General features: G+C 37.4%; 1 protein-coding gene across 2 annotated transcripts; it reads left to right on the top strand.

Annotated features, from left to right (window-relative positions):
• The first annotated feature begins 855 nt into the window (after window positions 1-855).
• On the top strand, window positions 856-24,176 carry LOC122065483 (rab3 GTPase-activating protein catalytic subunit). 2 transcript variants are annotated; one of them, XM_042629292.1, is made up of 15 exons: window positions 856-1,125; window positions 1,259-1,338; window positions 1,622-1,822; window positions 3,509-3,609; window positions 5,965-6,155; window positions 6,303-6,481; window positions 9,445-9,789; window positions 9,876-9,940; window positions 10,925-10,973; window positions 11,118-11,274; window positions 12,193-12,277; window positions 12,361-12,430; window positions 16,812-16,952; window positions 23,459-23,515; window positions 23,712-23,850. In XM_042629292.1, exons 1-14 carry the CDS (start codon window positions 1,017-1,019, stop codon window positions 23,513-23,515), a joined length of 1,830 nt encoding a protein of 609 aa, XP_042485226.1. In that variant the 5' UTR covers window positions 856-1,016; the 3' UTR covers window positions 23,712-23,850. The 2 variants fall into 2 exon arrangements, with proteins under 2 accessions (XP_042485226.1, XP_042485225.1); XM_042629291.1 differs by lacking the exon at window positions 23,459-23,515 and having other exon boundaries at window positions 23,712-24,176.

Here is a 24,176-nt window from a genome sequence, read left to right as displayed (position 1 = left end):
ATGATTTTTCTTTTTTGGTGAAAAAATATAAATGATTTGACATCTTGAAGTCTGCCAGTGAAAAAAAAAAAAAAAAATCGTATAATGGGTTTGGAAGGGTTCAATGGAAAGACTCAACCCAAGCTTAGTCTAGACCAACCTCGGATTTGAAAATCCCAACCTAAGCCCATGTTGGAGATTGAAAAGCCTTTTTTTTTTAGACAGGAGGGGTATCTGACTTAAGGTCGATTAAATCCCCCCAAGCTTGTACATGACTCCCGTGCCACATATGAATCAGGAGTTTCTGGGCCCTAGTGAACCTCAGGCAGGTGACCCCAAGGAATTATGGGGCGGTGAAGTTTTGATCAAGAGACCTCACTTCCTAAGGCAGAATCTCATGTCTCTTCCAAGTTAGCTGCACTAATCCCTTGGAGTTAACATTCCTAGGGCTTACCAGGTCAAACTTACACCCCCTAGTTAGAACCTTTTGATTTACAAAGTAAAATATTGTACTAAATATAGTAAGAGTTTTGGTGGATTACACAATCACAATTACCAAACATATTTTCTCAGTCAAAACTGATTTTTTCTATTCCCTTAATCGCAACAACAAAATGCGTAACCCTTTTTTTTTTTTTTTGTGGAAATTTTCTTCTTTTATTTTGATTCCTTAGAAAAGTAATAATCCAATGAGCACCACACATATGTAGGAAGATTATGAAGCATGCCTATCACTTAAATTTGGGCCCACATCAACTGCTCATGGGAGAAGATATAACTGCTGGTGTTGCCATTTATAACGACACTGACAGTATTGCGTACACTTACCTTTAAAACAATTTCAAAATTTAAAACTAGAAGGGTAGTAGCCAGAAGGGGAAAAAAAAATAAAAAGAAAATGGAGAAGAGGAGAAGTGCTATCTTCCAGTTCTTCCTTCCCGGCAACCTCGCCTCATTATCGTCTTTCGTTTCGGGATTCTCTCCCTCAATCCTCTCTCTCCCTCTCCTATCTATGCGCACTCACTCTTTACCATCAAATGGAGTCAACCTCTCTCGTCTCCAAAGCCAAAACGGCTTTCCATTCAGCGGCTGCGAAAGCGGAGAAAGTTCTGACGGACATTAAAGGTGATTCAAAGACCGATCGAGGTATTCTAATTTTTATTTTCTCCCACTAATTCCATTATTTGAATCTCTGCTTCTTCCCAATTTTTCAGCCTCCTCCTTTTTCGTTCATTTTCTGACTTTCAATTTTTACTTCTTTTGTGTCCGATCCGAGAAGAAACCGACGGACAATCTCAATCGCAGAGGGGTTCAAGGGAGCTAGTGGAGCAGGAACCTATTCCTATAAAGAATGGAGTGGTAAGAATAAGATGTTCTGTAGAATTTGTAATTCTGTTCTTGGGTTTACTTTAATGCCCATTACATTTTGTTGTGGCTGATGATTTATTGCTCCGTTCTATTGGAAATGTAGGATAAAATTTTTCATTATCATCAGTGTCATAATGTATAACTAAGCTTCATTGTCAATTATGTTATCAAGTTGTTCAATCGTGGACCTTATCTATGGATTCTGATATATTTCGTTGTTTTTCATAGAGTTGTATCTGTTAAATAACTTTCGCTCTTGGGTTTGGTTATACAGAGCTACGACGAAACCGAGCAGGCAAAAGAGAAACCTGCACTCTTGAGGAGAAGGCAGGATTGGCAGGACAGGTTGAAGATCATTACAAGAGGGAAATCAGGAGTGGTAGATAAGGATAAATTTGAAAAGTTGAATTTGGCTGCTTTGTCTCTTGATGAATATCTGGATCAGATGGAAGCAGGAGATGTTTCTGAAATGAAGGTAAAAGACACTAATGTCAATTAATGTCATTCACCACTGCCAGCTAAAATCTACTTAAGTGCTGTTTTACCAGAATTGATGTAAATTTGAATAAAATTTTCATAGTTGAAGTGAACTGAAGTAAAAACTATTTTTGGTTGAAGAAAGTGAAAGAGATTTGTTAATTTTACTTTTCTTTCGCTCACTTCACTTCTAACAAACAGACAGCTTGTATTTTATTTATATTCTCTTGAACATGACGGGGCTATTTAAATGTAATGAATCATTTAATCAGGCAAGAAATGCTAGACTTCATTTTGGAGATAGTTTCCAAAACCATGAATTGTACAGTTTTAAGGCATCTAACTAAAACCTGACTGAATGAGACGAGATTTCATATTTATTTTAGCAAATAACCACCACTCTCTGTGGAGCCAATGTAATCTTTAAAACGTATATCGATATACAGAAAAATGGTGCGAAACATATTCCTTTTTCTTCAGCCTTTTGGGTTAGTCACTAACATGGACATCAAAAGTTTTTGTAGTATATATTGCTTCCATCCCAAAAAATGTCTTGTTTGAAAAACCCACATTTTAAGGTGATTTTTATTAATGCATTAAAAAAAAAAAAAGAGCAACCCAGTGCACGAGGCTCTTGCTACCGGAGGGTCAGGGTCATTATGGAAATTTAGATCATATCTTGGTCTTTACAATCAAACACTTTCAAACTGGGAAAACCTCAAACAATATCTTTATGGTTGGAGTGGCGGTTACCGAATGCCAGTTTTTTTTTTTTTGATAGTTAGGGAGGGGAGGGTAACAGCCAAGAGACTCGAACTCGAGACTTCCTAGTGAGTGTGGGCTTTGCGCACCACAGCTGCACCAACTGCTCTAGGCAGTTGTTGTTGGAATGCCAGTTTAATTGGTCTCAATTTGTTATTATATTAAAGCAATGCATTCCTTAATTTTAATTTTAATTTTAATTTTATTTTTAATATTTTTAATTACAGGAACACTGCATAAGTGTGTATTGGCAGTACTAAATTTATGCTGCAAACCTAATTAGAGTATGCTTGTCAGTACTCTTTGTTATTTTATAGCCAAGACATGGAACCTTGATTCCGTAGCTCTGAACTGAGGGAACAATTGAGCAGCACCCATAGCCGGACATGCTTAATTTGGTGCCATTTGGATGCCATATTAATTGACCAAGATCCAGAAACTACATTTCTCATCCTTTGGTTCTGATGTTGCTCTCTTCTGGAGATATAATATAGCTCCTTGTGTTATTAAGCAGGACTGCATTTGTTTTCAGTCGTATAATTTAGCTGTCTTTAATTGATGATAAGCTTACCTAAACCAAAAAATTCCAGTAGTTGATGTAACAAATCATGCATGTAGGCGCCCATCTGGTTACAGGTAATTGAAGTGATGGGAAATGAACAATTTCCATCTGTTTAATGGACTGAATTTCTCTGGTGTTAGGTTCTTATTTCCTTTCTATTGGGTGACCTGATCCTATTTAAGTTTTCAATTCTATAGCAACGTCCTGCTGTTCTCCTGCCAGTTTATAATGAAACTCCGTGGCTGAACTGGTTGCCTTAATCTCTTGACAGATACACTGTTTCTTTCGCTGGATTTTGAGAATCCTTCAAATGAAGTTTTCTTGTTCTATTATTTTGATATATTATTATTGCTTTTTTAGGTTTCAGAAAGGGATTCCACTGTAAGGGAAGATACGAATGTTGCTGGGACACCTAAAATTCCTCCAGCTTCCGCTGTTAGGCAATTGGGAATCGCTGTCGAGTAGGTTTCTCTTACTAATCTGACAGGCAATGTTTCAGCATGGTGTTAAATGTTTCTGTTACTCATTTTGTTAATTTATTTTCTCTCTCCTTATTTGCCTCTAGTTAGGAAAGTGGCAGAAATAATATTATGACATGCTTTCTGTTTCATATTCTTATTTTCATTTCTATCTCATTACTGCACTGCAGACATTTGAGCATAATGTCAAGTTGGCTGCTGTTTTGTCTCATTTTCTTATGAATCATTGTTCGTTGCTTCAAGTTATTGTCAAGGTGTAGATATGGCTTTACATAGATCAGGATGGTGGAACTGATGATGTGAAAGCCATTGGCTTTCAGCCCTTGTGCCTTATAATTACTTGTTTGTTGCATTATTTTCCAAACCTCTCTTTCCTTGATTTCTTTGTTTGTTGTGTCTTTACTCAAATCTCTTTCTGATGTGTGCATGAAATGGGCATAACTGATTGAGATGTTGAGATGGTTGAGTAGCAAGACTAGAAAGGATGGAAATTAAAAATAAGTTAATACAAAGTGTTAAAGGTTACTCATGGTAGGGGGAGTGCCCCCTATCATGAGTTATGATGAGCTGTAGAGTTTGGGTTTGTGTCTTAAGTTGAGTCTGAGTTTAGGAGTTAGCATTAGTATTAGTGTTTACTTTCTTTTATTGTTTCCTTGTATTAGATTGTAATTAGGTGTTGGAGTTGTAGTATGTTTTCTACTACGACTCTACTTCTAGTTTATAAATAAGGAGGCAGCCATGATAGGATATATTGAATCGTATCGTGGCAGGCTGGATTCTTGGCTGTTGCTCTCTCTCTTCTTTCCTGTCTTCACAATCTCAAGTACTGGTTTCACTACACAAAGGAGCTTAGGATTTTCACCAATAGGTCTATTGAAATGGTTCATTCATTTAAATATATACCAAAAAATGTAGCTGTAAGGATGATATTGTCTAACTGGAGGTGGTATGAGGACATTGGTGAGTAAATATGAGGGGTTGAACTGTTGAAGTGGTGAGAAGGGGAAGGATTACTTATGATTTAATAGTTGGTATGGATTGACCAGAGCTGAATGGTGAAACAGGTTTGTGATGTATTCGGAGAATAATTGAATTATGGATCAAACAGACACATTATTACTTCTGCTTATTGTTGCTTGACTTGCTTCACTTGAATTGAGTCCCACACAAATGTTCATAGTGGTATCTCGTGGCCAAGCCCGATACCAAGATATGGGTCGAAAGACTCAAAACGGTTGAAACCTGATATTTTCTGGGCAAAACTCGACATGTCATGGGCTGGTCAGAACTGGTTGAAACTACTGAAAATGGTCAAAGGCCAAAAGTGGTCGAAACTACCGAAATGTGCAGAATATGGTTGAAACAATGAACCATGGTCATGGCTTCTTATCTAATGTTTGGTAGTTGATTTTCTGGAAAATGAGGTCAATGAAGGAATAAAGTGAATATATGTGGAGACAAAGAAGGTGATAATAGTTTAGATGAGGCATTGGAAAGGGAAAACGGTTAAGGTTTTGTTTGAAAGTGAAGTTCAAAGTGGAGAGTTCATATGAGTCCAGAAAATATTGTTTCTCACCCCGTTAAGCATGTTTGTTTTGTTAATAGGTTGGGATCATTTGGACCTCAACTGCAAGTCTGCAATTTCTGGACAGTCCATACCTCACCGTAGGTCATCTGGAAATGATTCATTGGTTAAAGGACCACTCTTTTGGAGGGATCTTATCATTTGGATCATCTGAATTGGAGGGCTGGACTACAGACCTGTGGTTGGTAATGTATTTCATATTTGAAAAACTTTTTGTGGATGCATCATTGTATAGGGATTTGAACTGATGATTTCTGACACCACTTACCAATTTGTTTAGCACCAGTACAAAAATGCTTGTTTCATCAAAATATTGATTTTTTGTTCTTTGTATAGTAAAGCTAATAAAACATATCATATGTTAAATGAAGTGGACCACACCTGTTTCGGACCAGAAGGCCTTAATGGTCTGATTCCCACCGAGTTTGAAACCATGGTCTCCATTATTGCGTAATTCATTTTCCTATGTAGCAATTATCTCAATAGTAGCGGGGCATGCCTTCTTTTTGGGGGTTGGGGGGATTGGGTTGTGGTGTACTTAAATGCTGGCTTTGGTTGTCTGCTGTTAACCAATTTGGCTGCACTTGCAGCTTCAAGTTGTATTTTGGATGTCAATCAAACTTCATCTGCTTTGTTTAATTTGTTGTTGTGCTTGAAATTCTGCTCTGTTTCAATGACAATTCCATTTTCTACTTCAAATCTTGACCTTTATGCACAATGAGTTATTCTTTTGGTGTTCTGATTCTCTACAGAGCAGGAAAGAAGTTTAAATCAATGAAAGATTTGCTGGCATCAGCCAGAGATTCCTCCCCTGTAAAAGAGAGGGCAGGCTTGAGCTTCTCTGCCGTGAAGTCTTTGGTGCTTCGTGAAAAGGATGAGAAATTAACTTCTCAGCTTGTCGATGATGAAATCCTGTCATTGATCCATTTTCTATTTGATGCAGGTAAACATAAATTATACCTGATGAAAGTTATCCTTGCCCTAGGTTGAATTTATCATCTTTAGTTTGGCATTATCCCATGATGATTTTTCACTTCCGTTTATTTGCAAGATATTTCAGATACTTCCATTAATGTGCAAGATATTTCAGATGGACACTTACCCAGGAGAAAGGATGCATCTGATTCAGCAACAGCTACAGCACCATCTTTGCCAAGAGATGTTCATGCAGCTCCTCCAGATGGTTTTGTTGTTAGGCTCTCTGAAGTGATTGGAACCTTCAAGACCGTCCGGAAAATGGCATTATTTTGGTGCACAGTGGTTGATGAAGTAAGTAGAAATTGTTGAGCATTAATTATCTGAATTAAAAAAAATCTGTGTAACAAGATCTATTTTCTGAAATTTGGCTGTATTGAAAATTTGTCAATGCCAGCAATCCTACTTTATAGATTTATATATTCTTTTACTTATTGTAGATCACTTTACTGTCATACTGATATGGCCTTCCCAAATTTGTTACATTACAGCCAGCGTAATTGCCAAGTTACCCAAAGTGTAATTCTATAGTCTGTAATATCAAACTCCCTTTACTGTTATTTCCATGCCATGACATTGGTTGAAGACCTTATAATGAAAGATGCTATATATGCAGCAACTATTTTTCAAGCTGTCTGGGAAGTTCGCTTGGACACATCTTCATCGTCAAATTGTTGGATGGATTGGTTCTTCCATACCATTGTAATATTATAAGATATATCTCCAACGTGATGAAAAAACTGAAAGCAAATTTCTGGTTGATCCTTCATACGAGAAGTCACGACAACCACTTAATGTAAGCGGGGATTTGACAACCAAACCAGCCCCAAAACTGCAGGAACTTAAATACCAAAGAACAACAAAATCCACCAAGTAAACCAACAGCATTATACTAACAAATCTGGACAGCAGGTTCAAAAACCTCGCAATCAATCCCAACAGCTTCAGGAAAAATTCAACAGTAGAATACTAAATAGCATATGATAATCTCAGTCCATTTAGGAACAAGGGCAGCAGCCAACTTCATCACAGATTAGGTAAAACCAGAATCGATTCCAGAGAACAGCATCACAGTGAACTCAGAGCTTAGAATTGCAGAAATCAGTTATCACCAGTTGTAGGACTAAACGGTAGCAGAAACTAGGATATTAAATAGGCCATACGTAGCAGTGATACCACAGCAACAGAACCGTCAAACCAGAACCCAATTCTGGGCAGAAATACAATCGGCCAGAATCAGAAAAATAACCAGACCAGACAATCCCCTGGTCCGCTGGTCTGATGGGCATAAAATTTGGATCAAACCTCCTTCAGGAAGGGACTAACCCTCGATCAAAATTTGGTGGCCATCGGATGGTCAGAACTTCAAGAACAGCTAGCCCGACAGAGAACAGAACAGAAAAACCACCCAGAAATTCTGCAGAATGTTTAGAGCACTTACCTGGGAAATTGAAGAAGATAACCACAGTAAGAGAAACCAGAAATAATGAGAATCTACTTGGACTTATCGCCCGCAGAGTGTCAACTGGATCAAACACCAGTCCCTTGTTCTGTGATCAGACACACAGAGAAACCAGTAGAAGCATAGCAGCGACCAGCAGCAACTTTTTTTCAATATTCAAAATTGTGGGCATCAGTAGCAACCCTTCTTTATTTATAATGAAGGGGGGTGTTTACAAATAATAGCAACTCAAAAGTTACTAAATCTGAGTTACTAAAACTACTAACATGTAGTTACTAAAAAACTGAAATTGTAAACTAATGAAAAAGGAAACAAAATAAAACTGAAATTAGAAACTAACTTTTGACTAAATTTAGAAACTAATTAATGACTGAAATTAGAAACTAATTAACCCCGTCATAGCCCAACTAAGAAGGAAACTAATGAAAAAGGAAAACTAACTAATAATTCCGTACTCAATCTTAGAGCCTCCCTTTTAGACCCATAAAAGTGGTCTATTACACTCAAAACACATGGGATCAAAGGCCCAACATGTATGAAACTCAACCCTAAGCTTGTTTCTAATAAAACAAGCCTATTATGGTGATTAATCTGCATCACCACTATCAATGACAAAGCAATGCTGCTCAATCTTCTGTGTTTTGGTTGCCAGTCCAGGTGCAACAACAGACAACTACATAAATTCAACAGTAGAAACAGCAACGGAGCAAGATATTATTGATATGAATCAATTACTGAATGAAAACTAAGGTTTCTGGGCTGGCTTGAGACCAAAAGCAGATCCTTCAATTTTCTTCTGCTTTGAGAACAAGACAGTGAATCCTTACAAAAACATCCTTAGATGTTTATGTAACTGTCCTATTGAAATGTTGAATAACAGAAGAAGACCACACTGCTCCTAAGTAGTTGCATGTCTATCATGACTTTTATCTAGTTGATGGCAACCCTATGAACAGTCCATAAACAGAAAGAGAATAAAAGAAACCACAACTATGAAGTCTGACTACACTCTTGAGCTATAAGTATGCTTCTTAGGGATTTTTTTGGCCCCAATGCATGGTTTCATTGGGTGGATTGCATGATCCTAATTGGGATTGATAGTCACTGATCCAGCTGATCCATATCAGGATCAGCAGCTACTGATTCTGTCCCTGATTCCATATTTTAGAGCCAGAATGCCCCTGTATCAATTAACTCAGAACCCCCAATCGCATATCTTCTTGTTTAGTTAAGCATGCCATAATTGTAATTCTTTTGATAATGCTTTTAAGCTTAGTCCTCCAGAACTCCGTTCATTGAAATACCTAAACCTATTTTTTTGAATTCACAAACTTTTGGTTTTACCGTTTTACTAAAACTTATTTCTCTTCAGGTTCTACAATACACCACCAGATATCTCTTCTTGAATGACGAAGGATGTTTCATGTATGGAACCCTTATGAGCCATTAGTAAGATGTTAGAAGCAAGCTTGCTCTTGAGTCTTGACTCATAGCTTACATATGTCTATCTCAATTTGTTTAGGATCAATGGCATGGAAGGAATTCAATGATCAATTTTCTAATAAAAATAAAAGTCCATATATGGATGTTTTAATGAATCACTTATACGATATCCTTGAACTGAAAAGAATATTTTCATGCTTAATATTGTTTCATATTCTGTAACTTCTCTTCATGTACCATCCAGGTAACAAAGCTATTTAAACTTTCTCACTCTAGATATGGTGGGTTATCCATTCATAGTTTTTATTTATCAGCTAGTATATTCATTGATGAAATCTTCATCATCATGCAGTTGAGAAGACGTTGGTCCGAAGGACAACCGGTTCCTGGTATACCCCTGGATGAGAGCCCAGACCTAAACTCATGTCTTCTGCATCAGCAATTGCAAGTTATTAATAGTTGTATTTCAAGGAAACAGCGTCGCAATGCTGCCACTGAGGTGCTGGATTCTATAATGAGAGAAGCCAATCCAGATGTCGAGCAGTCAGTTGATTCTCATGGCATGGTGTCTATGGGGCCAGTATTGTATGCCAGGAGTAGCGATGGAGACCTTGTTCTCCGACTTGGAGCTGATCATCTGTCAGAAAATTTAACCATGTTAGAAACTGGTGAACCTGTGTACTCTCCAGTTACACAGGTCTGCTACATACCTGACTAGAAATATATATACCTTTTCGAACTTCTCTTATGATGTGTTATTTAAGTATATTTGTCCATTTGTAGGAGGGACCTATTCTTACGGAAGATCTTATCAGAGAAACAGAAGAATTTGTGCTACGAACAGGAAGGTTAGTAGGAAGTCGACAGAATAAATGCTTTCTGGTTTATAGGTGTCAAGTCTGACTCATTTGTTCTCTATGCGAAAGAGGCGAAAAGTTTTTCAAAATTTCATTTCGCCATCATCTGTAATTTTCTGTGATTAAATTTAAAGCAAGACTTCCATATGGTGCTTCTCATATTTAGGCAGAAGTTCTGGATTTTGAACTGCTGACATTTACAATACAAAACACATAATGCTTTCCCAGAAGGCTGAGAAGAAATAGATCATTAACTGCTTCCTTTCTGAAGTTGAATCTGACTGATACCATGGTGGAAATTGCTGATGGCAGTCTTACTTGTGAACATGGAATGTAAATATCCTACCCAAAAGTGAGTTCCATAGGTAGATTTGGAGCTCAAACTAAGCCCTTACAGATGCAGAATGAAATGGCCACCTGAAAATAAAAAATATTTGAGTGAAACTGCAAACTGTGGGAAGTCAATGTTTGAGAATAAAAAAACTCAAAATTTATTGCTTATTTTCTGTTCAACTTCTGCAATCCTTAATTTGTTGGAAAGCTAGCTCCTGATCTTTCTAATGGCTCCATATTGGTGACTTTTTGGACATCTTCTCACCAAAATGCAATATTTAGATGGAACGACTGCTGGTTACTTATTTTAATAACCTTTATTTGTTGATGAATTTCTAATTTTCTAAATATTATCATGTATTAAAAATGTATCATTTTATAATAGTCCAATCCCAAGTTAAGAAGTTGTTGAAGTTTTACTGTATCTTGGTCACGTGTTGCAACTTATGGTGAACAATTACTCTTCCATGATGCAAAAAATATCATTAGAATGCATTTTTAATGTTCTCACTTGCCAATTGTCTAATATTTATGGTTTTCATTACTTTTCTTAAAAAAATACCACCATATCTTTTCTCAGGTTTAAACTTTAATCTGATTAGAATTATTTTTTAATATATCACTGCCTTTTTTTTTTCTCAGTTTAGGTGCAGGGTGTTCTCAACTCCTGTCTGACATGCAGGCTTTCAAGGTGAAGTCTAATAGTGAAGTAAAGTTTGTCTTTTATATATTTCTTTAGAGTTTAGAAGGTCATCTTCCTGTTAGTCTCACAACAACATTAAAAAATATATAGTGCCTGACACTTCACTCAGGTCTCTCAAATATTATATTTTAGGCTGCAAATCCTGGCTGCATTTTGGAAGATTTTGTAAGATGGCACTCTCCCCCAGATTGGAATGAAGCCGAGCCAAGTAATGAGATTAAAGACTGCATTCACGAAGCAGATTCATCATCTAGAAGAGGTCAACTAAGTTCCAGAATGCAAAAAGAAGGTGAACTCTCCTTATTTAGATGAAACATGCCATAAATCTAGCACACATGCAATTTGTGTCGTACTTTTTATCCTTATCTATACAAAGAAATTTTGAGGAAAAAAAATTCATGTCAGTGGCATGGACTTGCATGTTTCAATCTTTTCAAAACTGCTCCTTTCTTTGCCTCTTAAACTTTATTCCTTAATGAATGACTTTGCGGATGTATAAAATTGGAATTCGTTGGATGTACACAGATGATTATATTATGAACTTGGTGGTGTTGGAGGTTGTTGGTTATTGTTAGTTTTTTGCACACCTTTAATTACACAAAAGCCATACTTGTCTTTTAACTTCTAGGAATGGATTTGTAATGATTGTGTAACTTTTTCCAAGAGTTATCAAATGGGATATTCTCCATGTATGGAGCTGTCACCTCTGATGTGGACTATATAATAGACAAAGGGTAATTATGAAAGCTGACATCATTATTTTTTCCGTGCTACCATTTTTGTCCTATAGGACAAAGAAGAACCCCCATATGAAGGAGAGGGAAAATTTGGTATGGTGACGGGCTTAGTGTAACCAACCGTGGTTACACAAAGCAAAACATTTTTCTAGTAACATCACCACAAGATCTTATCTATTGCAAGCACCAAAAGTTTGGTTGATTGGTTATCGAAAAAAGAGGGATTACCCAGTACAAGTGTAACACATACTAATTAATGGAGAAAGGAATTTAGACTAAGAGGAAAACAAGTAATAATCCATGCCATGGTCAACATGTGTGTGGGAGAGAGATTCATTATGTACCCCATGATTTTGCTGCTTCTCAACCAAATCATCTTTAGCAAGTTAAGACTTGAGGAAGCATCTAATGAGTGTTTGTTTTCTCTTGGGCCAATATTCAAGTTAATCTTAACATTCTCTAACATTTAGGTAATTTGTGGCGTGAACTGTGGGAAACTTCTAAACCATTGCCTGCTGTTAAACAAGCACCACTCTTTGATGAGGATTTAGCAGTGTAAGTAGGAGGAATTTTTTTAGCTATTTTTTCCATTGTCAAAAAATTTTCTGATGGAGTTGCATAATCTCCTCATTTTGTAGGGAAAGTATCTTGAATATTCTGGAGGACATCCCCCCTTCTGAACTTTTCAAGCAGCTGTTTCTTTCATTAGTAAGTTTGCTATTCAATGTTTATGCAGATTCTTTTTTATTCCATTTCATTTCATTATTTTTCTTGTACCTACGGTCCTTAGGATCTCAGATATAGAAATACAGCCTAATTATTTGCAGTTCTTTAGGAAGAGCCAGAAACTGCATCATATTACACCAGATGTACTTTCTTGCTACTACAGCTAGTTGATACTTGGATATAGGTTAGCAATCAACAATAATTTGACCAAGGATAGAACAGTGACATCCATTTGTTTTCTTCCATAATTTTCACTGAAGGGGATTGATACTTGAATCTTTCTGAAAGCACGGAGATATGTTTCTTCGCCTTACGCTTGGCGAGGGAAAACCACATATGGATTCACCCTACCTGAAAAATTTTGTATCTGGAGCCCATCCATACAAATCCGTACCATTTTTCCTCATTATATTGTGGCTTGATTATGTCAATTTTTTTTTTCTGGCACATTATCTACTCAAAATTGAAAATGAAAAAAAAAAATGATGAGCAGCATTGCCAGCTCCGATGAGATTCACACGCATTAGTTCTGGTGCTCAATTCTTATCCTTTTCTTTTTAATGGTGGGGGCTTGTTGAATTTTTTCTTCCAATACTTGCATAGTTTGTCATTGATCTGGTGTATTATATTGTTGATGTGTAATCAGTCCCAGTAAGATCCATCATAAACTCCAACAAACAAATCAAGTTTAGATTCAACAGAAAACTCAGATCTTGAAAATAGGGCTGATTAACTCACAAACCACAGCTTAGATGGAGATGAATTCTAGATCGAATTGAGATCCTATATGACGGAACAAAGCATCAAAAGTTGAACAAATTTTACTGGCTGGATTGAGAGATATGCTGGTTGTCTATTCCACTCAACTTCTGGGTCCATCTTATAAGTCAAAGTATCCCCATTTAGTAGGTTGCAAAAATAATCACCCCATCTCTTCATAATGTCCTCATCTTGTACTAGTACTCTACCATCTTCACTTTTAATGCATCTAACATGGTCCAAGTCTCTGCTTATCCTTTCTTTTATTTTGGCTATTCTATATATCTATTTTTCCCATCTTTTGTATTATGGTTTTCATAAAGGTCATAGTTCTTTGCCTTTGCTTTCCGCACAATCTTCTTTGCTTCATTTCTGGCTGTGTAATATCCTACTTCATCCTATGCATCGTTAGTCCTTTGCCAAGTTTTAAAATAGTCTTTCTTAGTCTCAATGGCAGCCTTGACCTCCTCGCTCGACCACCAAGTCTCTCTAGGAGTTCAACACGCACCCTTTGACACCCCTAGAACATCTTTAGCTTCTTTCTTAAGACAGGTCGTCATCTCAATCCACATCTTGTTAACATCTGCTTCAAAATCCCTCCTTCCCTGTAGCCCCGCATTGTCGGTAAATGAATTTTAGAGAGCTCCTTGTAGTGGCCCCCAATTTGTCTTAGGACAGATTTGCTTTGCCTTCCTGAGTTGCCTCGTACCGAGGTGCATATTCAGGGCCACCAATCGATGCTGGGCGGATAGGCTCTTTCCAGGTATAACCTTACAATCTTTACACAATAGTCTGTCGGATCTTCTCGTTAAGAAAGACATAAAAATAGGAACTAAATCATATCTTAAAATAGGAAAATATGGGCCAAAATCACTGTTCATGAGAACAGTATTTTCTGAACTTTATTTTAGTCTTCTTCTTCTTGTTCTTCATCAATTGTTAATTTGATAGAAACTTTAATGACATAATTAGCAAAACAACTGAAGAACTCAACTTGTCCTTATCCAATTGAATGGGTATGCTATATTTCTCCAATCAGTTCTATGCAAAGCCATACAAGTTTCCAATCCTTAGCCATGCATGTCCTTCTTCTGTGGTTATTTTAACCCTAACTCTAGCTCTTAGCAGCTTCAATTTTCAATAAATCACTTCACCTCGACAAGTTTCTCGCAACTTATCATGAATGGGGGCAACACCCAGGTTTGCTCTAAGTTGTTCAATTTTTATTTTTTATTTTCTAGTTTTACCATTCATCCATCGCAACATCTTCATTTGCACCACATTAAGTTTGTTTAAATGTTTTTTCTTTACTGTCCAACATTCATCACCGTACATTATTGCCTGTCATATAATTGTTCTGTAAAATTTTCATTTTTATGTTTTGAATGGATACGTCGATCACAAAACACTTCAGATGCACCTCTCCATTTCATCCACCCTATTCTAAATCTTTGTATACTATCATCCTCTATTTCTCCTTTGTTATTGAGTGAACCTAGGTATCTAAAGTTATCACTTTGGGGTAACTCCCTATCATCAATTTTCACCACCTCACTCTTTGTCCTATTGTTATTAGAGCTACACATCATGTACTTTGTTTTTACGTAACTTATCTTAAAACCTTTTGATTCCAAGGTTGATCTCATAAATCTAACTTTGCATTTAACCCACCATTTATTTCATCCCCCAAAATAATATCATCTGCCAAAAGCATACACCAAGGAATCTGATCTTAAATGTCTCTAGTCAACTCATCAATTATTAGTGCAAAAAAATACTAGCTTATGGCTGAACTTGGTGTAATCCAACCGTTTTTGGGAATTCACTATCCTGTTCCCTCACATTTCTTATGCTAGTCACTATATCATGATGCTCTTTAAAACTTGCCAAATTTACTTTATGGGAACTTTATCATAGGCTTTTTCTACATCGATAAAGAGCAAGGATACATGTAGTCGAACTCTCTCTAATCTCTGCATCATTTGTTAAAATATTGTCATCATCGCTTTTAATGTGTCTAAAAATGTTGAAATCTCTACTTTTCTTTTTCCTGAGTTTGGCTAGCTTATAGGTACATTGTCCTCATTCCTTGGTGCCTAACTTGTCATAGAGATCCTCATATTTCGTAACCGTTGCTTTCCCTATTATCTTCTTAACTTTGTTTCTAATGAATACCTATTGGAATCCTCTTCATCTTTTGTTCTTTTCCAAGTTTTAAAACTGGATTTCTTAGCCTTAATTGTTGTTTGAACTTCCTCACCGCACTACCAAATCTCCCTAGATAAGTGTCATATTCTTTAGATTCACCTAAAACATCTTGAACTTCCTCACCCCACTACCAAGTTTCCCTAGATGAGTGTTGTATTTGTTTAGATTCACCTAAAACATCCTTGGCTATATTTCTAATATAAACAATCATCACATTGCACATTATGTTAGGGTCATCATTTAAATCCCACCTTCCAGGTGATACTAATTTATCAGTCAATGTCGTCAAGTTTTCCCCTTTTAAATTCCACCATCTTATCCTAGGGAAAATATTTCTCACCTCTCCTACAATTTGGAATTCTGAAACACATGTATGGTCATTAATCTATGTTGCGTGGCTAAGCTGTACACTGGTATAAACTTACAATCTTTAAATGACAACCTACCAGCTTGTAAAGATATCTATTTGGCTACTTTGTTGTCCACTTTTAAAGGTGATTAGATGCTCTGCTCTCTGTTCAAAACATGTGTTTACTGTTGATAAATCATATGCAACCACAAAATCCAACACTAAAATCCCCTCCTCATTCCTATCTCCGAAACCAAATCCTCCATGGATTTTCTCATGGCCACTATTATCCCTTCCAACATTCTCATTTAGATCTCCTCCTATTATAATCTTTTCATTTTGACTACTTCGTTGGATTAAATCATCCATGTGTAGTTAGAAAGGTATTTATTTGGCTACTTTGTTGTCCACTCTTAAAGGTGATCATATGCTTTTCTCTCTTTTCGAAACATGTGTTTACTATTGATAAATCGTAGGCAACCACAAAATGCAACACTGAAATCCCCTCCTTATTTCTATCTCCGAAACCAAATCCTCCATGGATTTTTTATGGCCACTATTATCCCTTCCAACATTCTCATTTAGATCTCCTCCTATTATAATCTTTTCATTTTGACTACTTGGATTAAACCATCCATGTGTACCCAGAATTTTTCTAAGTGTTATCATCTAATCCTATTTGGGGCGCACAAGTGCTAATTAGCATAACAACTGAAAGATACTGAACATTAGATAGCAACTGAATTATTAGATTTAGTTAATATAACAACTGAAAATTACAACGTAATTAGATGGCCTTTTATCTTGGTAATTTTGTGATATCCTTTTTTTTTTTTTAAATGGACTTTGGCTGTTAAGTGGGTTGTGATTTTTCTTTTTGGCATGGTTCTCTTAATATAGACTCGATATTTGTGATCCTGCTTAGTGTATTCTGGCTGTTTAGGGGCCTGTGATTGTGCTTTCTATTCAAAAGTAGAAATTCTTTAAGAAGCCTAGCTTTATTTATTTATTTGGTTTTAACGGGTTATATCTGTCTGAAATTTTCAGCTATGTTCAGTATTTGTAATTGCTGAAGCTACACTCTCGACAAATAGTAACTTTTCCAAGCCATTCTACGATTGCAAAGACTACATAAATGCTACATGTCAGCAGGATTTCTGGAGTGATAATATAGATGGTCTCTTGCAGGTAAATTCTGGATGTTTACTAAATAAACTAGTTTAGGTTAACTGCAGATGAATGTGCATGTTGGTGCTAGGTATTGTACCACTGAAAAGAACAAGAAATTTGGTTCCCGCCCCACCCCTCCCAAAAAAAAAGGCTGTTTTAGACCTTTGAATTTTTTTTGGAAATTTGGTGCTGTGATCTAGTGTCTGAATGATTGAGTTTTCCCATCATATGCTGCCTCTCATATGAGAAGCAACTGAACATCATGTCAATCAGTCAATCCTGTTCGTTAGAACTGAAAGTTTTTTGCACAAACTGCTATACATATTCTCTTTGTGAAACTAATAAAATTGAATGATTAGCAAGCCAGTTCTTGTGCTTGGCGTCTCTTTGGGGACATCCAATAAAATTGGAATGATACTGAATATGTGGTGGGCTACTGTTTATCCAAGAGATTCTTTGTTTCTCATTACTTAAATAGTAGCTATCACAGTATACAGGAACGACGAAGTTCACTTAAGGTAGTTAACATGGTGATGTTCACTATTTGCCACATGGAGGGCAATGGTTGATATGGGTGGTTACATGTTGTAGATGAACCTAAACCCATGTCACACGTAAAGTTTCAGCCCAGAGCAAGTTTTTATTCAGTCAAAAGTGATTTCAAAGAAAAATTACAAAAATGCCACAAGAATTAGTAGAGGTTAATGGAATTTTGTAATTTGATAATGGCTTAGAATACACTTTTCGCCGAGATGGAAATGTCATTTTTGGCTGAAAATTGAATGATGAGATGGATGCGGCATCCTTGTTATGTGGACTCGCCCACCGTCTACTATGCAAAGCATTGGTAATTTACCAAGTTCGCTAGCCTTGGTGAGAGTTTACACGACCTTCCATTCAGTTCAAGTCGTGTTGATTTTAAGGTTGGAGTTGGCACAACCCTCCCACCTGTGGGAGACTTTGATTGTCTTCAAGAAGTGAGCTTGCTTTTTAAGTTTATAAAGATGACTTAAAAATCCTATTTTCAAGCACAAGGAAAGTACATATTTAGTAACAAAATGTTATCTAAAGTAATAGATAAATTAAGGGTGCAAGTTTTTGTCTCCAAAGTGATGAACTAAGAAGTTGTAACTTTTAATCGGCCTTTGTGTTATTCCCAAAAGTTATTTAATTTAGTATTTAGTGGAAGGATAAAAAAATGTTTTCAAAAGTTGAAAGTTATTTTATCCAATATTTATGTGAAATGGCATTACCTATTGAAAAAAAAAGTGTGTTATGTTAAAAAAGCAAAAAAGCAATGTTACAACTTCTTAGTGTTGGTGCACGATGTCTTGTATTCCGTCGCAGTTTAATCCGGGGCGTACTGGTGCAGCACCTAGACAGGCAGGACGGCTGTAAGGGTGGACAGATGTTGGCACCTGATCATCACGTGCAGGTGATGGACATTACTATCAAGCACGCAACCTCATGTTATCCCTAGTTTCTTTTTAGAAAAATCAAATGTTGTTTGAAGGGATCCTGAGTATCCGACTCCTCTCTGTAGCGCTCATCGTTTACGTTGGTCCATAGTTATCTGGATAAGCATCACATGGTGAGGCAATGTGTTGGTTTACGATGTCCTGTATTCTGTCATAGTTTAATCCAGGGAGTACTGGTGCAGCACCTCGATAGGCAGTTTTGTACTTTTTGGATTAGGGTTTTTTCGCTATATATTTGTAGCGAGGGTTTCTTTCTCTGTAATGCAAGCAATACTGAGAGGTGTGAGGACGAGCACTGTAACCCTATTCTGCATCGTTTTAGGGTTGCGTTTCTACAAATTGGTATCAAAGCTCTAGGTTTTCGTTTTCTAGGGTTTATTATCACGATGGCAGGGAAGGGATCGGATGTCAAGTATGATATCGAGAGGTTTAATGGGAAGAACAATTTCACCCTCTGGCATCAAAGGATGAAGGATCTTCTGATACAACAGGGTTTGGCGAAAACGTTGCTGGAAAAGTCGAAGAAACCTACAAAAATTATTGACGAAGATTGGGAAGAGATGGAGGAAAAGGCGGTAAGTGTTATTCGATTAAATCTTTCTGATGATGCCTTACAATATATTGTGGGTATTGAATCTGTACTGCAGTTATGGGCGAAACTTGAAAGCATCTACATGACGAAGTCCTTAACGAACAAGTTGTTCGTGAAGAAGCAATTGTATTCTCTACAGATGGAGGAAGGTACGGGTCTATTAGAGCATCTTAACATGTTCAATCAGATCGTAAGTAAACTTGCAAACCTGGAGGTTAAGATCGAGGATGAAGACAAGGTGTTACCGTTGCTGTTGTTGCTCCCAGAATCATATGATCACCTAGTAACGACTCTCTTGTACGGGAAGGAGACCCTTGAGATGGATGAAGTCGCAGCTGCCCTTATGTCCAATGATACAAGGAAGAAGGCCAGTAATACGAAATCTAAAGGAGAAGGTCTTTTCGGAGGTGACAAGGAACAGGAAAGAGGGAGATCAAATCAGAAGGGATCTGGGAAGTGTCGATCAAAATCAAAAGGGGCAAAGACAAAGGTCTCTTGTTACTATTGCAAGAAGGAAGGTCATCTGAAGAGAGAGTGCTTGAAGAGGAAGGCGGACTTAAAGAAGAAAGGTGTAGATAAGGCATCTGAGGAAGCTAGCATGGCTGACAGTTCAGATGGAGATGATGGAGATGTACTCTCTATATCATCAGGTAAGAATTAACCTTCTGATTCTTGGATTTTAGATTCTGGATGTTCATATCACATGTGTCCACATAAGGATTGGTTTGATACATATCAACCATATAATGGTGGGTTTGTCCTAATGGGGAATGATGCTGTATGCAAGACCATTGGGATAGACACTATCAAAATCAAGATGTTTGATGGGATAGTAAGAACCTTAGCAGATGTGAGACATGTACCAAAATTAAGGAAAAACTTAATATCTTTGGGGGCACTTGACTCAAATGGTTGCAAGTACATAGCAGAAGATGGAGTTCTCAAAGTTATTAAGGGTGTTATGGTTGTCATGAAGGGACAGCTAACAGGAAACCTATACAGACTCATAGGGAGCATAATTACAGGTGGAGCATCTGTGACTATAGATGCAGTATTTGATACAGATGATACCTATCTGTGGCATATGCGGCTAGGGCATATGTGAGAAAGAGGATTAATGGAGCTTCATAAAAGGAAAATGTTGAAGTGAGTGAAAACTTGTAAACTGAACTTCTACAAGTATTGTGTGTTCGGGAAACAGTACAAGGTTAGTTTTAAAACTGCAAAACATAAGAGTAAATGGGTGCTTGATTATATACACAACAATGTATGGGGTCCTTCAACAACAAAATCTAAAGGTGGGGCAAAATACTTCGTGACCTTTGTTGATGATTACTCAAGGAAAGTCTAGATCTACGTCATGAAGCATAAAAGTGAGGTGTTCACTAAATTTAAGGAATGGAAGGCTGAGATAGAAAGGAAGACAGGAACAAAAATTAAATACTTGAGAATAGATAATGGAGGAGAGTACACATACAATCCGTTTCTAGAATTGTGCAAAGCTGAAGGGATTACACGTCACTTCACGGTTCCAAAGACACCACAGCAAAATGGTGTAGCTGAAAGGATGAACAAAACACTTCTAGAAAGAGCTCGGAGTATAAGGCTGAATGCAGGGTTGAGCAAGAGATTTTGGACAGAAGCAGTGAACATGGCATGTTTCCTCATCAATAGATCTCCATCAAAGGGGATTGATTGTAAAATTCCTGAAGAGGTATGGACAGGAAAACCAGTAGATTATTCTATTCTAAAAATATTTGGTTGTCCAGCCTATACGCATGTTGAGAGTGAGCAGCGTTCCAAGTTAGACTCAAAGGCTAAGCAGTGTATCTTTCTTGGTTTTAAGAAAGGCGTAAAGGGATTTAAGTTGTGGGATCCAAGTTCACAGAAAGTTGTGGTTAGCAGGGACGTGTTTGATGAGTCTCATATAGTGAAGTCAAATTACAATTCACAAGCAGTTGATGAAAATAAAGAAGGTTCTACTGTGCTGGTGGAGTTAGGTAAGTCAGAACAACAAGAGAGAATAAGTCATCAAGTGACATACTGGGACAACAGGAAGCAGTAGAAGTTCCCTATACTATGGCAAAGGGTAAAGGGAAGCGTACTTACAAAGCATCTGTGAGATACGGGTTTGAGGACATGGTTACCTATGCCCTCACTGTAGGTACAGATGATCCATCTTCTTACTATGATGCTTTAAGTGATGCACAGCATAATAAATGGATGGCAGCTATGATGGAGGAAATTGAGTCTCTACAGAAGAACAAGACTTGGGAGATTGTGAAAAAACCCAAGGGAAGAAAAATCATTGGGTGTAAATGGGTCTTTTGTAAGAAAGAGGCAACATCTGAGAAGGAGCATGAAAGGTATAAGGCCAGACTTGTAGCCAAGGGCTATGCATAGAAGGAGGGGATAGACTACAATGAAATATTCTCTCCAGTGGTGAAACACACTTCGATCATGGTACTACTTGCTTTGGTGGCCATGTATGATTTAGAGCTTGAACAACTTGATGTGAAAACTATATTTCTTCATGGTGACTTGGAGGAACAGATTTACATGGAGCAGCCTGAAGGTTTCAAGGTGTAGGAAAAGGAAGATCATGTTTGTCTGCTTAAGAGGTCGCTTTATGGCCTTAATCAATCTCCTAGGCAGTGGTACAAACGCTTTGATTCCCACATGATGAAGATTGGCTACACAAGAAATGAGTATAATAGTTGTGTTTATTATAAAGTGTCAAGTGATAATTCCATTATTTTGTTGATGCTTGATGTTGATGACATGCTCATTGCTATAAAGAACAAATATGATATAGTCTCTTTGAAGTCTTTGTTGAGTGCTGAATTTTAGATGAAGGATCTTGGTGCTGCTAAGAAGATCATTGGCATGGAAATCCTTAGAGATAGAAATGCAGGTAAACTTTGGGTAACTCAGAAGAAGTATATTGAATAGGTGCTAGAGCGTTTCAATATGGAAAAGGCTAAGCCAGTTAGCACTCCGTTAGCTGGCCACTTCAAGTTATCTGAAAGGGAATGCCCTACAACACATAAGGAGGTAGAGCAGATGTCTCAGGTTCCTTATGCTAGCGCAGTTGGGAGTCTTATGTATGCTATGGTTTGTAGCAGGCCGGATTTGTCTCATGCAGTCAGTGTTATTAGCAGATACATGAGTAATCCAGGGAAGGAGCATTGTAATGCAATTAAGTGGATCTTCAGATATTTGAATAAGACTAAAGATATAGGTGTTATATTCAGTGGCAAGGGAAGTTCTACAGAATTGGCAGGTTATGTTGATTCCGACTATGCTGGTGATTTAGACAAGAGGAGGTCTACTACAGGGTATGTGTTTACATTGGTTGGTGAACCTATATCATGGAGGGCGATGCTTCAGTCTACAATTGCATTGTCCACTACAGAGGTAGAGTACATGGCGGCAGTTGAGGCTGCCAAGGAAGGAGTCTGGTTGGCTGGACTGGTTCGTGAGTTGGGGTTGGAGCAAGGAGGTACAGTGTTACATTGTGACAGTCAAAGTGCCATACATCTTGCAAAGAATCAAGTGTTTCATACAAGGACAAAGCATATTGATGTGAGATTTCACAAGATCAGGGAGCTTGTGTCAGAAGGCAGTATTCACTTGAGAAAAATTCATACAGATTTCAATCCTGCAGATATGTTTACGAAGCCAGTTACTATAGAGAAGTTCGAGTCCTGTTTGGACTTGATTAATATTACTCATTGTTGAAGATGAGGGATGCACCAAACAGGTGCAGGTTTGTACCTCTAATGAGGTACAAGGATGAAGACGTCTATAGGTTATCCTTTATAGGAGGCTCAACAGAATTCAAACTAAGGTGGAGATTGTTGGTGTACGATGTCTTGTATTCCGTCGCAGTTTAATCCAGGGAGTATTGGTGCAGCACCTAGACAGGCAGGATGGTGGTCCCGTTAGCCGGTTAGCAGCCCGTGGGGGTTGCAAGGGGGCAAGAGGGCCCCCTGCATAGCACGCCCCCCACTCGAATTTTTTATTTGAGGGCAATTATGTACTTTTCGGATTAGGGTTTTTTCACTATATATTTGTAGTGAGGGTTTCTTTCTCTATAATGCAAGCAATACTGAGAGGTGTGAGGGCGAGCGCTGTAACCCTATTCTCCATTGTTAGTGAAGCAGGATCTCATCTCACCGGGGACATAGGAAACCTTGCCGAACCTCGTAAAATCCGTGTGCATTGTTTGTTTTGTTTTTTCCATTATCTTCTGCATCGTTTTAGGGTTGCGTTTCTACACTTAGTTCATCACCTTGGTTACAATAAGATTTTCCCTAAACTAAAATATGTAAGATGTATAACATAATGATGAAAGCTGAGTTATGAGGAGCACTGTTCTGGAGATTTGCCCAACTGTAGCTCATTAAATTGATAATTATTTGCATATTGATCTGCTGCATTGTCTTCTCCAGCCCTATTGCACAAACAATCATCTGCTTATGAGGTTGCAGCTTTTTGTTGAAATCTAGGTAATGTAGTTTTTTTAGGTCAATTCTTTTCTGGGGTAGATTTTGGACTTGCTTGTCGTCTTAGTGTCTTGTTATTTCTTTCCAGTATGAAAATTAATTGGTGATGGCCATTTGCATTCTAAACAATGAGATGCAGATTATGGCAATATTCTTGTGCAATAGTTCCCTGAAGATTGTATTGTAAATTTTTCTGAAGGTCTATGAAACTGTGGAGACAATCTTAGTTCATCCAGAGGATGGCCTGAAGATCATTGAGCATTCAGAAGAAACATCCCCAGGTGAACCAAAGCGTCGTTTTAAGAGACTTAGTCTCAATTTCGGAGGCAGAGATGGAAATTTCTTGAGAAGAACAGCCTCAAAAGACCAGAAGAAAGCAGATGAAAATCCTACACGCCCAGTATTTTCTACTCTGTTTGATGGGAAGTCTTCTCTATTTGCAAAGAAACCACCCAAGCCAAATAGCGCATCACAGACTGATCTATCCCAATGTTTAGATGAAAATGAATGGACAGTTGTTTAAATATGTACATATATTGCAATTTTGTTCCTTGGGCAATTGATAAATAATCTGTAAATATGCATCCATTTGAAATTGCCACAGATACATTATTATTGGTTCTTGTATGGTTCTGAAATGAAAATTCAAGAGGTTTTGAAACCA

The sequence above is a fragment of the Macadamia integrifolia genome, unplaced genomic scaffold (genome assembly GCF_013358625.1).
Source record: "Macadamia integrifolia cultivar HAES 741 unplaced genomic scaffold, SCU_Mint_v3 scaffold2031, whole genome shotgun sequence".
NCBI classification, from domain to species: domain Eukaryota; kingdom Viridiplantae; phylum Streptophyta; class Magnoliopsida; order Proteales; family Proteaceae; genus Macadamia; species Macadamia integrifolia.
The sequence above is the reverse complement of the archived record's forward strand: the minus strand, read 5'-3'. Positions and strand labels throughout refer to the sequence as shown.